Here is a 14,949-nt window from a genome sequence, read left to right on the forward strand (position 1 = left end):
CATAATAAGCCAGCTCTGCAAAATGACTGAGGCACACGAGCTTCCTCATTTAACCTTCATTCTGTCACAGCTGCGGCTTGTGTTCAAACCTCCTGATGGTCGTCGATTTCATACCGACACTCTGATATTCGCAATGCAGCTTCACAACATATCACCCAGTGCATACAAAATGATTCGTCGATCTGGCTTAATCATTCTACCATCAACAAAAAAGATAAAAGAGGTGCTTTCTAGTAGTCTGCAGGACTCCAACCTCAAAACGTTATTTGACCAGCTTAAGCCGCAGCAGCGTTTGGTGAATCTAATGTTTGATGAAGTAAAGCTGATCGAGACATTGCGATTTTCTGGAGGACATGTTCTAGGATATGCTCAAAACGTTGCAGCGGGTAGTGACCATGAAATGCTTGCTTCACATGCTATGGTTGTTGAAGTTGCCTGCCATTTTGGTGGTCCACGCTATATTCTACGCGTTTTACCCTGCAAAAAGCTAGCTGCCGATAAGCTGAGTGAACTTCTTACTGAATCTGCCTCAGCTGTAGTTGGTGCTGGCGGTACTGTGATTTCTTTGATATGTGACAATTGCAATACCAATCGCAGTGTTTATTCGAAACTTGGAGGACCTGGAAGTTGTCAAGTGCTATCCATTCAAGAGCAATCTGTGTTCTTAGTGTACGACTATGTGCACATCTTCAAAAATGTTCGTAACAACTGGATTACTGTTGATGGCCAGACACTCTCATTTCTTGTACATGGCAATGAGTACAAAGCTTACTGGAGTGATATTCAGAAGCTTTATGAGATCGACCGAGCTACTCCTATTCGCTTAATCAAGCTGACGCACACCGCTGTTTTCCCCAAACTCCTTCAACGCCAGAGCGTACCCTTAGTATGTCAGGTGTTCAATGACAAGACTGTCGCTGCCTTAAAGACCTTCAAGGATTCATTGGGCATCAGCGAAGGCACCAGCATTCTCATCCAGACAATGAGTGAGTGGTTCAAGATGATGAATGTGAAAGACCGTTTCTCAGCTGGACATCTACGTGACGAATCCAGACAGCCTTGGACAGCAGACTGTACATCTTTCACTAAGTTGGAGGACGCCTGCCAAATTATATCGACCTGCACATGGCAAGGAGGTAGTGGTCGTAAGCTGAAGTTAACTAAGCAAACTGCTGAAGCATTCATTGTGTCTACACGTAATAATGTGGCTGCTGCCAAATTGCTTCTGGCAGAGAAAGACTTTGACTACGTTCTTCCTGCTATATTCGCGGATGAAGCCTTGGAAAAATTTTTCTGTCAAGTCAGGCAAAGAAGTGGTGGAAACTTCTACATTGATGTAGTTGACATTATGGCTGCAGCAAAAGTTACAAATTTGCAGACACTTCTAAAGCATGACATTATGCCAGAATCTAGTTCTCGTGTGCTTGATTGCGACAAGAATTGTACTTCTTCCATAAATCCAGATGAGCGAAGTGAACTCATTGACGAGATCACTCCTCAAGACACTCGGGAGCTCTTGAGGTCTGCTGATAACCTTAAGCATAAAGTTGTATATTTGGCTGGATACCTTGTTCATAAATATTGTAATAGCACTAGTATGGAGGATATCATGGATGATGAAGATGGTAACGAGGTGTCATCTGAGTTCTTACATCATTTGAATAGAGGTGGACTGAGTGTGCCAACTATTTCAACTGTCTTTTTTGTACATAATGCCTATAATTTGCACGGGATGACTAAAATGCATTGCCGCTTTCATTTTGCTGAATTGTTATCTTTTGTAGATGCACCTTTAGCTACTAATAATGCAGCATGTACGACTTTAGCCAACATTCTATTGAAAGCTCAGGTTCTCAATGTAAGTGACAAAGAAAAGGATGTGAGATGCCTCAGGAGGCAAGAAAAGCTCTCCATCTAGCGATGTTCATCTAATCAAATGTTAATGTCTTTGAGTTTTGTTGTGATGAGAAATGCCATTCTTTATTTCTTATTTTAGTGTTTCATTGTTTTAGGGCTTGTTTGGAATGTTTGAGTAATACAATATTTGACAATATATATTAAATTTGGACAGAACTACAGACTTGCCTCTTATTATAATTAGCCATCCCTCACCATCTATGAGTTACACACAAAAACGAGTAAAAAAATGACCAAAATTCACTATTTTGAACTTGAAATATGACCTTTTGACCTTGAAGATGATGAAGATGACCCCAGGTGATGTTAGAAATGTCACTATTGAACTCACCGTCCTCAAAAACCCCCATTGTGACTCAGAGAATGTTTCTAGCCCTTCTTAGAAGTCATTTTAGTCCAGGACTCAAGTTAATCCTTCAGACTCAAGTTAAGAACCCGGATCAGGGGACGTTCCAGTCCTTTCTTGAAGGATGATATATGACAATATATATTAAATTTGGACAGCTCTGCAGACTTGCCTCATATTATAATCAGCTATCTCTCACCATTTATGAGTTACACACAAAAAACGAGCAAAAATTACCAAAATTCACAAATTTGACCTTGATAAATGACCTTTAGACCTTGAAGATGACCCCAGGTGGTGTTGAAAATGTTACTATTGAGCTCACCATCCTCAAAAACCCCATTTTGATCCAGACAACGTGTTTCTAGCCCTTCTAGAAGTCATTTTAGTCCAGACTCAAGTTAATCTTTCAGACTCAAGTTAAAAACCCCGAGCAGGGGACGTTCCAGTCCTTCCTTAAAGGAGTCTATGATATATATATATATATATATATATATATATATATATATATATATATATATATATATATATATGTATGTATGTATATATATATATATATATATATATATATATATATATATATATATAAATATATATATATATATATATATATTAAGACAATTTTAGTAGAGTAATGACACAACAGTGAGAGGTTAAAGTTACCAGAAATTCATGAAACTTTTTTGAAAGGTAAGTAGTTTATCAGAGATTCCCCTTTGTAAATGAGTAATTAACTGCATTAGGCAAATGACTTGTGTAAATTCAAAGGAGAACAAGTGAAAACTGAGTGTAACGGTATCATATACTCTTTTGTTTTGGAACAGAGGGATATCAACTACTGTACTGCAAAAGAAAGAATACACAAACAACATATAACCTCAGAAAAAACAAACTGCATCTGTCACAAGTTAAATAGAGCAGGTTTTTTATTCTGTCAGTTGAGGTCTGTTAGGAACATGCAAGTTGAAATTTACAGTGATATATATAAGTAAGAAAATGTATCGTTGATATGGTACAAACCGAAGAGGTTAGTCGGTTGACTTACAATAAGTAGGCTTATGACCTTTGTTTAAAGGTGTCCTGTAATTGTGATTCATTGTTAAAAAGAATAAGAGACCTACAGTAGTAAAAACCTCTAGACTCTATCCAGCCAACATACCGGAATAGAGTATAATACAATGAAATGGTATGAACACATGAAGAGCATTACAGGCGACAGTTTAGTATAAAATTTTTGGTTAAAATGTTCCAAAGACAAAGATGAAGAAATCATAAAGGAAAATAAAGACATTTATAAAATCATGATCACACCCTTTTGATTACCAACATAATTGACTATACTATTCTCTGCTTCTATATAACAGAAAATCATTTAAAAATTATGTTTCAGCCGATCAATAACAACAATGTAATGACTTTGGAAAATACATGGGGTACTCATTACTTACGATACAACACAATGTGCTGCAGTCAACACATGTGTGTCATCTATGAGAGAAGCTCCACAGTGGAATTTACCATTAACAGTCATAGCAATTTGCCAAGGAAATTCACGGGTACCAGCCACATTTCCAAACGTGATTCTCGTTGATAACGGACTTCGTTCTCCTGCATCTTAACAAAAGGAAAGAATAGGGTATATTATAAAGGTGTTACTCAACTTTTCTACAAAACAGGAATCATATGTGATGTGCTTTTCAAATAAATACATGGGGATGGTGACTCCAGAATTGTTAGAAAAATTACTTAAAAATGAGAAAAAATCAACAAGTAAAAAAATTATATTTTGAAACGTGTAAACTTACTCATCTACTTCCAATGTAGAAAAAGAACATAAAGTGAGACTTGAAACATTTTCAACAAAACTTATGTTTCTTCCTAAAATGAGAAAATTTGACACCCAAATGAAACAAGAAAATATCTACTTGTGACATCACACATTTTAAAAGTAATTTGTATTTTTCCTAAGTATATGTATCTGGGTCCATTAATAGGATTATGAATTAAGCAAAGCTGAAAACTGCTGTTGAATACTTTTAAAGATGCGTCAGTAGTTATTGGTGGGTAGCAGGGGAAGGAACCACCCCCTATCAGCTCACTGAGAGGCCCCTTTAACCCTCACCTAGAACTTGCAGGGTGGATGAGGCAGAAAATATAACTTGAACCACTCAGGTGATAGTGCTACATTACTGTCATGAACAGGTGATCACGGAAGAACTACACCCTCATAGGATATTGTGCCTTCCATGTAAGGCTCAGTAAATTGATGGGTTTACATTACTATCCATCCTCTCTTCATCAGGAGGATGAGGTGAAATCACTTCTACTTAACGTTCTGGTTACTTACCTGCATCGAAGTACGTTTTATTGACATAACAGTCCAATTACTGTACCCCAAGGAAGGGGAAAGAGAAAAGGAAAAAGGACCAGACATACTCTCACCTAGACTGATGTTCTAACCATTATCTTAGATGAGATGCATTTGGTTTTATGAGGGAGCTACATATGCCACACTACCTGATGTGCAGCTAACACAGGTCCAAAGTAGAGAGTGTCAAATGACTTGTGGGTGCATTCAGAACCTAGTCCACTATCAGGTTCTCTTGAAAGGCTAACATTTGGACTTCCTGAGCTTGTGCCTGTGTTGGCTATTCGAGGCCACTCATCGTCTGATCCTGTACGATATTTATGGTTTCCCAAGTGCAGAGAGAGAGAGGAGGTGATTCTGGTTATTTGCATCTTGAACTTTTCTGCACTGATGAAAACGTTTTGTAGTCGTGGTTTGAATGGTTGAGTTCTCTTGAGGTAGCATCATAGTGCCCTTACATGGCAAAGAAGCAACTCATCTGGATCGTCAATTGTTTCCCTAAGGTAGGAAATTTAATGTGAATCAAATTTTGAATCGTTTATGGTCAAGATTTGTATTTTTCTTATGAATTCAGGAACAAAAGAAAACAATACCTTCCACCAACTCTCTGTGTGGGAGACAAGATATAATCTGTGTAGTTTGCCTACCAGTTTTCTTGGACCCAAAGCAAGAGGTCATTTTTTGAAGACCTAAGAACCTTCTTAGTATTTCAATAGGGGGTTTTGAATCCTCTTGGAGGACAAAGTTGTTCAAAACTTTTAATCAATAGTGACAATTCCCATGGCAAAGAAAAGTCACCCTTTTCTGCTGAAACTGAAAGTATTTTCCTCTTTGTAAGGAGACTAAAAAGTCTGCAATCAGTTAGATAGCGGTTACGAAAGGAGAAGTGCCCCTAGTACAGCACCAATAATAGAAGACAGCCAATTTTTCCTGGTAGACTGCCATTGATGATCTTTTTTGTGCAGTGATTTGAGATAAAGATTTTCATTCTGAGGAGATGCTGGATAATCACCAGCTGGGAAGAGCCAGGTATTCCAGGGAACTGTTGTGTCTCTGAAGATGTAGTGGGCAGAGAAGATCCTGTCAATTGGGTAGTTGTCTTGTGCCTCGGATAACAGTATCTGCAGGTCTAGGTACCATTCTGCATACTGGGGGAAAATTGTAATACCCTGAACTTGAAAAAAATGTATAGGCCTACAGAATATTGGCTTATATCACGAGCTTTAATTGATTTTAATAATTTATTCATTTCATCTTTTTAATCCCTTCTTATTCCACATTTAGATGTTATTGCATGAAAGGGGTGTGATTAGTTTTTTAGGTTAAAATTATACCAAATGGCGTAAGTGTACAAAAATCGTTGATTAATTTGTGTTATATAGCGCTGAATGGTCTTTGATGCCCCAGCACTTGGCTTGAAGCCTAAATTTTATATTCAATCATATATTCAATCAATCTCTGCTATTAGAAGAGAGCATTTAAACTCACGAGAGAGCATTAGAAAGTGTGAATTGTCACAAACCATAAAGAGATCGTCCACAAGTGCATCTTAACCTATATTGTTGAAGTCGGCAAGAGTTCCCCAATTGGTGAATGTGAGCACGTATTTTGTGTGCAATCATCCAGCAGAGAGCATGCTTGATACCTCGTAACCTGGTTCATTCGATTATTTGTGAGTAGTTAAGCATTTATAGTGAGCCATCTCACACATAGATACTCTTGTGTCTGGCAGAAAACATTCATCAAAAGGCGTTACCTTCTGATCTGAGGTTAGATTACGTGAAGTTCTGCACTAAAAGCTCTTGCGCTCATTAGATTGTAAGTTGCTACGCAGGCATGCTGTTAGGAGAAGGATGATTCCATATTTTCAAGGTCTCAGTTCTAACAGGCGGATTTTGCTTGTGCCTCTATATCTGTTTTGGTGCTATCTAACAGGTGGGGTATGGAGTGGCCCATCTGGGAAGTATACTCTCATTGTGCCGATAGTGGAGAATGCAAATTTCCTTTCCAATATATGCTACTTTCCTAATATTCTCAAGCAGGTAAACCAAATAAACAAACCAAAAAACAAAACCCCACCCTTAACTATGGACCCTTGGAAAAATGATGCCCCATCCCTTGGATGTGCTAATTCCCCTCAGAAACCGTTGACGACCTATGACAATTCATCTAAAGAAAATGCTGTTGATGAAATCTGAACTAAACAGTAACATTCTGTCAATACTTGAAAATCAAATAATTTGGGCAACACAGGAAAGTAGAAAATCTTCCATGTAAGCCAAATTGCATATGACACAGATTATGATGTGCTATATAAAGCATTTGAATGTTACAGCTTAATCAGAGAGATATAAATGCGACTCAAAGATTACAAATGGGATTCTTGGATATCCTTTAACATTCAAAATGAAGCATTCAATACAAGAGGAAATTTAATATTATAAATATTAAATTATTAATTTGAATATAAAGGGTGCTCTGTGTGATGGGGCACCTAAAGATCTGGATGTCTTCAAACTTGAAGATTAGATAGATAGAGATGTAGAGGTGGTTGTGCCTTCCCAAAGAAAGCCCAAACCACCAATGTTGCTTATTGCTTAATCAATAGCGTGTACGGGATATTATCATAGGATCTGTAAATTTCTTCAGAAGAAAGTAGGAATGATCGCACCTGGAGATATATCTCGGTATGGAAACAATAGTTTCCTCATACATGCCAAATCATACACAAAATTCACCATATTATCCAACTGAAATTGACAAATAGCAAAGATATAAAGTTGGATGCCAAACCCCATCTAAACTTTAGTTATGGAAGTGGGGTAACTTTTAATAGAGACTTTTATGAATTTATGACAGAGGAGATACTGGCTATGTGTCCATCAACGTTGGGGAGGATGTATAAAGTTCCTAGGACATCAGTAATTATCATTACTTTCCAGGATGCTGATGTACCTTTCCTTATTGTGATTGAAAATTAAAGGATTATTGTTCAACTTTTTAAGCAGAAGTCACTACAAAGTTTCAATTGTTTCAAATTTGGACACACTTCTAAAGTTTGCAAACGGGGAAAAAATCTTAGCATTTGCTCCAATCATTACCATGGAGAGTGACCAATTGAAGCCAGGTGTTTAAACTGTAAGTTGCCAGCAATATAAGTTAGAAGAGGCTGCTCTCAATAAATCCTGTATTGAACATATAAGTGTGGGTAATGCTAAGATACTAGTGCATAGACAAACAAGCTATGCCAATTCACTGAAATCAAGTGGAAAAAATGCTGCAGGGAACATCTAGCCCACCTGCATGCCATCTTCTATTAACATACTGCATATTGGGCCAAGGATATCGCCTCCTGAGGCTTTGCTCACATCTAGTAAATCTTTTCCCCTACTATAAAGGATAATACTAACCTCTCTCAGGTTGTATCTTTGCCTGATTTGAAAAGGATTCACTTAAAACCGTGTTATCAGGTCCACCTGTAGTAGGGAAGAGGCCAAAACTGATAAATGACCACTTCGTAATTGGAAAAAAGCACAATTTGCTTTCTTTACTTGCCTTCAAATAATAACATTTTGTATAATAATTTAGTCGAAGTAACTCAACAACTCCCTCAACCTTTTCTCTTACTTTGGAGATTTTAATGCTAGATATCATTCATTGGGTAATATTTTAGCCAACACAAGAAGTAATATTATATTATCAGTTATGTAGAATGAAGATGTAGGACTCCTTAGGACAGGAGACCCCACGAACTTTCATGTCCAGACAGGAACCTTGTAATGCGTTGACCGATCGATTGCAAGCTCTCAGTGCCTTCTCGATTTTGATTGGAGAGCATTAGATGATTGGCATACTAGTGATCATGCACCATTAATTAAACATGTACTTGTTGGTACAAAGTTACAGTATCTATTTTTAGCATTATTAACAGAATATAGTATGATTACAGTTATCCAATTATTTAGGAACTAGTCTTTATTTTAGCCTTTTCAAAACCTGGTAAAGATATGTTTTTAGCGGCAAACTATCGACCAATTGTAATGACAACTTGTCTATGTAAGATCATGGAGAAGAGGGCCAATGCAAGACTTGTGTGGTACCTAGAGAAGAAAAGTATATTATCACATATCCAGTGTGGTTTTAGAAAAATGCACTCAACGACTGATGTGTTGGTACAACTGTAATTCTCTACTTTTAATTTGGGATTGAGAGGAGAGCTACCATTTTTTATTCAAGCATTCATTTCACATAGATTCTTTTCAAGTTACAATAGGTGAAACTCTGTCATGGAAGAAACATCAGGAATGAGGAGGTCCACAGAGTAGTGTAACATTTGCATTAGCCATTAATGGGATATCCTCAGTCTCTCCCCTTTGATATCCTCTCAACACTATTTGTAGATGATCTCTCTATAACATTTGCTGGGGCTAGAATGACAATGGTTAAGACAAAACTACAACTCTCAAGTGACAAAATTATTCAGTGGGCTGGTATGAATGGATTCAACTTTTCGACAAGCAAAACTGTAGTTGTCCATTTCTGACGTATTCGGGGAGTATATCCAGACCTACTGTAGATATGCACATCAAAGGTCATCGGATCCCATGAGTAAGTGAAACTAGATTTCTGGGATTAGTATTTGATTGCAGGCTGACATGGATTCCTCACGTGAAAGCCTTCAAAGTAAATTGTCTTGAGGCTCTGAATCTTTTAAAAGTTTGGTCCAATACATCATGAGGGGCAGACCAAAAACTTTTCAAAGTTATATAAGGCTTTATTTTCTTTTTAAAATTAGCTATGGGTGTGAAATATACTCTTCAGCCACCCCAAGCCAATTAAAGATTTTAGATTCTTGGCCACAGGTGCCTTAAGAAGTTTGCCTATCCCAAGCCTCCTGGTATTGTTCGGTATTAGTTTAGGCTGCAAAGACTTCCTAATTCTTTAGCCTATCAGACTGCAAGCATTGTAAGGCACTCAACTTATTTTGAGTTACACACAGAATCTCCTCAATCTTATGGTTTTTGGATTAAAAAATTACTAAATAGCCTTGATATAGTTAAAAGTAAGGTGCTTCCATTTAAGATATCATTTATACCATGAAAATTACTAGAGATATCTTTTTGTAAACATTTCATTAGTATGAAAGAGAAAATGACTGACTTAGAAGCCCGATCTCTTTTTATGGAACTTGTTACAGAAAATAGGGAATCAACTTTTATTTATACTAATGGTTCCAAATGTGATGCTAGTCTTGGATTTGGAGTATATAGTAATGCTTTTAATTACAGGAGTGCACTTCTTCTAATTTTTTGTATATTTACTGCCAAACTATATGGAATACTAACCACTATTGAAAAAATAGCACGAAAAGAGGAGGGAAATTTTTCTATTCTAAGTGATGCAAGAAGTCACCCTTTAGTTTTAAAGATTTTAGGTTGGCTTTTCATTATTGGCCTGAGAGGTATAACAGTTTCGTTGGGTTCTGGCACTTGTAGGTGTGTCTGGGAATGAGAAGGCATGTTTACAAGCTAATAATGCAGCAGCAGAATTACTGCCAAGAAGCTATCCCATCCTATATAAAGATTTTTTTTATAGAGCATTAAGAGTTTGTGTTATAATAATTGGCAACAACATTGGGATAGTTTCAATGGAAATAAGATGAGAGAGCTAATGAATGTTCATCTCCTTGGAGGTGTAGCATGATGCCCTGAAAGTTGAAGACTACTTTTCGTCGTTTCCTCATTGGTCATACTCTGTTAACGCATGGGTTTCTGATGATTGGGCAACATCAGCCCCATTGAGATGACTATTTGGTACCGTTGACAGTAAGGCACTCGTTGACCGAATACCCCACTTTTAACACCTTAAGAAATAGATATCTATCTGAGACTCAAGGTGAAGATGGTAGGTTCATCCTAGCCAAGATCTTTCGCCATGATGCGTCGTACTATGCTAGCAATATTTTAAAATCTATTTTAGAAACTGGTCTCCTGAAAGCCATTAGAATTTTATAAGGATATCATTACTTTTATTATTTTAGATTGAATTTTCTTTTATTCTTTATTTATAACAAATGATACCAGCATCAATGACCTTCGATGCCAGGATGCCAGAGAACTCTCAATCAATCAATCCTCTTAATTTGTTGGATAGTGTATGATATCTTTTGATTATGTGCTACCAACTTATATTGGGCTACAACTGGTTATTATTGTGGTAGTCAGATGGCTCTCTGCTATCTTACAATAAACATCACTATGGATTCAGTCATCTCATGGCAACCCTAACATGGCACAGTAACTTTCCGAGCCCAGCCATGCCCCTGATACAATGACCATCCCAGGGTATGCCAGGCATTCCTCCCCTGCAATGCCAAGGGCCCTGTCACTGGCCATGATACAGGCAAAAATGGTAATTTTGAGCCAGCAGTGTGCCATTCGTAACCTTCAGAATGCCTTGCCAAGTTCTGGATCAATTACAAAATCCCTGTTTCTGCTACTCCAGAGAAGTATGATATATCCTCAGCTGCCTACAGGTCCTGGAAACATTTGATGATATATTAGATTCACCTTAACAACATTCTGCTGCAGGATGCAGTCTTGCACATCAGACTTAACTATGATCCAGCAATACAATGTACATTGGATGCTCATACTCGGAGGCCAAATGAAACGGCCTTACCTAAGACATAGACCTAGATGCAATCGGAAATATTGTATTACAGTCGTCCAACCAGGCAGTGCAGTGGTCAGAATTTTTAACTTTTGGTCAAAGGCATGAAGTATGAGTGATAATTTTTCAAGGTATACTCAAGAGGCCACCAATTGGGATTTCCAGTATCTAAAGTGTGGGGAATATGTAATTGAATATATTGTAATATGTAAAATAATGGTAGATCTTAGAGATTCCGTGTTTCAGGCATGTTATATGTTCAAATGTTTAGTTGCCCTTCAAGCTTTGTATTGTACTTTTGAATCTGCGCATAACTATGTTGAAAGTTTCCCGGGTGTCGTTGAGCGAGAATCAGAGAATGATTCAAGTAATAACATCACAGGCAGTAATGATGTTGAACTAGACATAATGGCGTTGCACAGCAATTCAAATGCGAAGCAAAGCATGAATCACTCTGTCAAACATCATGCTCAGAAAAAGGTGTGATTTGTCATGGGTACCAAAAGGTAGATCACTTCTGGAAATGTTGTAGGTGCACAAAGAAGGCACCACTTGCCTCATATGTGGTGATCATTGTAGGAACACACACCTCCTCCTACACCACTATCAAGGTTAGTGTTTCTTGTGGGAGGGGGAGGTCAGTGTCCACATTCACCAAAGCAGACACTAATCAGATTTGTATTATGGGATCAACGATGATTTTAAGCCTGCAAATAAGACTGCTACATTTACAAACTCAAACTGGTCTTAGGGAAGTAGCCAGTCAACGAGTGAAATTCCTCAGATATATGGCATGCACCATTGATATAGGGCGACAGAGGAAGCAGGAGGTTTATTACATGTCAATGGCCAAAAAAAATTTGTATGTCATTGAGCACCGTGTTCCTGTAAGGAGCTGAGTTTAGCACTATCTAGGTTTCCTATCCCTTCCCCACTCATTGCATCAGTACATGTTACCAATGAGGTATTCTAATACTGTCTTCTCACACAATGAATCTGATTAGAGTACCAATACCATCCGTAGCAGAGAACATTCCAAGACTGAAAGAAAGGCAGTAGCGTCAATTTTTTTTTACGACCTTCAATATGACCAAGGAACCTTTTATGCATTACTACATAAAATTTTTTGCCTAACACCGTATGCCTGTCATACGCCAGCAACAATCTCCAAGCATTGGGAAGAGGAAGTCAAGTTCCAGTTGGACAAAGATGATCGGAAGGGTGTGATTGAACCAGTCCAAGCAAAGGATGCAGCAGGGTGGTGTGCAAGGATGGTTGTTATAGCTAAGAAGATGGGGCAGCCTCACCGTACAGAAGACTTCTAATAGCTCAATGCCCACTGTCTTAGTGAGACTCACCATGATCCAACACCCTTCAACATGGTTTCAAGTATTCCTATACACACATGCAGTCAGGCCTCTAACTTCGTGGTTCAGAGATCGGTGTGATATTCAAATAAAGTTTTGAATATTTGTGATTAGGTCTGCTGCACGCAGCCCAATGTTTTTAAACAGCTCACGCTTCCTTATACCCTACATTTGCTCCATCTTCCTCTCTGCACAACGCAGTAATAAAAAACAATTAGATATGCCAAAATGACAAAAGGTAAAGATTTTGAAATTCGATTTTCGTCACGGAATTTAATTATCATATGCTTGAATAGTTTTCTATTAGATTAATTGTTATTTCAAGGATTAAAAGTAAGGACATTAGAATCTATATAAAATTTACGATAATCGATAACTTTCTTATTTGTTAAAAAAAAATTTGCACTTATTTTGAAAGAACGCTTTTTAGAATTATCATCATATGATATGAAATGTATACAATTATACACAACTCAAATTTTGAATTTAAAACAGGAAATGGAATTTCCGTTTACTAGCAGCCAGTTAGCCCATTTATCAATTAGAGTTGTCAAACATTTTCAAACCTTTATTTCTGACCCCAGTTCATACAGCAGCATTTTTATAATAGATTAAAAAGGCATGGAAAGCACAGCAGAACTTATTACATGTTCTTTGTTTATGATATGTTTAAAAAAGAGATTTATTTTTTTTAAAGTTCAAATTTGACATTTAAGTAATAAGAGAGATAGAGAAAAAACTTTCTGAAAAAAACCAACAAATCGAATGTAGCTAACAATAGAATATACCAGATACCTTAATAATTGTATTTTTCATCATCACTTTTGTCATTATTAACGGCATTTAAATAACATACTGCATATAACATTGAAAGAATTAATGAAGAATAAGTACTATATCATGATTTTTGTGAACTTACAATGAGCAAACAGGGTATCATTTAGAGTAGGCACATCCCATTCAGTGGAAGAAATTGCAGGTGCTGATCCACTGGGATCTTCCACTGAGGGCATGATAATTGGCCGTATGTGAGGTTGTTTATTCGCTTTATTGCGGCTGTTGTGATTCTTGCGGCGCCTAGCAGTAATCTCTTCTCTTGTATCAGGTCCCATAGGCTGTATGAAAGATGTCAGTCGAGATGACTGAAAAATCACATAAAAGCTTTATCATATTATTGCATGATTCAAGTGAAAATCATTCCCTTTGAGTTAATTGAAGGAAATTATAAAATAGGAAAAAATATTCAGTTGCTAAGTAGTATGGTTAATTGTTGCTCGTTCAAAAGATTATAAAGTAAATATGAGCTATAATTATCAATAATTTACCTCTTAACTATTTATGACTGATCATACATAATTATAGCAAGGCACTTCCACCAATTTGGGGGGGAAACCGACATCAAACAAATGAAAAGAAAAAAGGGGACCTTTCCTCTCTACGTTCCTCTCGGCCTGACGAGAGACTCAACCGAGTTTGGCTGGTATTGCTAGAGTGCCACAGCCCACCCTACCCCGTTATCCACCACAGATGAAGCTTCATAACGTTGAATCCTCTACTACTGCTACCTCCATGGTCATCCAAAGCAACTGGAGGAAGCAGCAGGGCCTACCAGAACTGCGTCACAATCGCTCGCCATTCATTCTTACTTCTAACACGCTCTCTTGCCTCTCTCACATCAATCCTCCTATCACCCAGAGATTTCTTCACTCCATCCATCCACCCAAACCTTGGCCTTCCTCTTGTACTTCTCCAATCAACTCTTGCATTCATCGCCTTTAGCAGACAGCCATTTTACATTCGCTCAACATGGCCAAACTACCTCAACACATTCATATCCACTCTAGCTGCTAACTCATTTCTTACTCCTGTTCTCACCTTCACTAGTTCGTTACTAACCCTATCTACTCAAGATACACCAGCCATACTCCTCAGACACTTCATCTCAAACACATTCAATTTTTGTCTCTCCGTCATTTTCATTCCCCACAACTCCAATCCATACATCACGGTTGGTACAATCAATTCCTCATACAGAACTCTCTTTACATTCAAGCCCAACCCTCTATTCTTTACCACTCCCTTCACTTCCCCCAACACCTTGCATCCTTCACTCACTCTCTGACGTACATCTGCTTCCACTCCACCATTTGATGCAACAACAGACCCCAAGTACTTAAACTGATCCACCTCCTCTCCATTCAACATGACATTCAACCTTGCACCACCTTCCCTCCTCGTATATCTCATAACCTTACTCTAACCCACATTAACTCTCAACT

General features: G+C 37.7%; 1 protein-coding gene across 2 annotated transcripts in view; it reads right to left on the reverse strand.

Moving 5' to 3' along the window:
* Positions 1–14,949, reverse strand: part of LOC137654696 (transmembrane protease serine 11D-like) — a 147,970-nt gene that overhangs the window by 47,776 nt on the left and 85,245 nt on the right. Inside the window, exons 8-9 of one of the 2 annotated variants that reach the window (XM_068388586.1) lie at positions 13,590–13,785; positions 3,712–3,877 (exon numbers count right to left, since the gene is read on the reverse strand). In XM_068388586.1, the coding sequence (XP_068244687.1) occupies positions 3,712–3,877; positions 13,590–13,785 (362 nt within the window). Of the gene's footprint in view, positions 1–3,711; positions 3,878–13,589; positions 13,813–14,949 lie in introns of both variants that reach the window. The other variant, XM_068388585.1, reaches the window with a different exon arrangement.

The sequence above is a fragment of the Palaemon carinicauda genome, chromosome 15 (assembly GCF_036898095.1).
Source record: "Palaemon carinicauda isolate YSFRI2023 chromosome 15, ASM3689809v2, whole genome shotgun sequence".
Taxonomy (NCBI): Eukaryota; Metazoa; Arthropoda; class Malacostraca; order Decapoda; family Palaemonidae; genus Palaemon; species Palaemon carinicauda.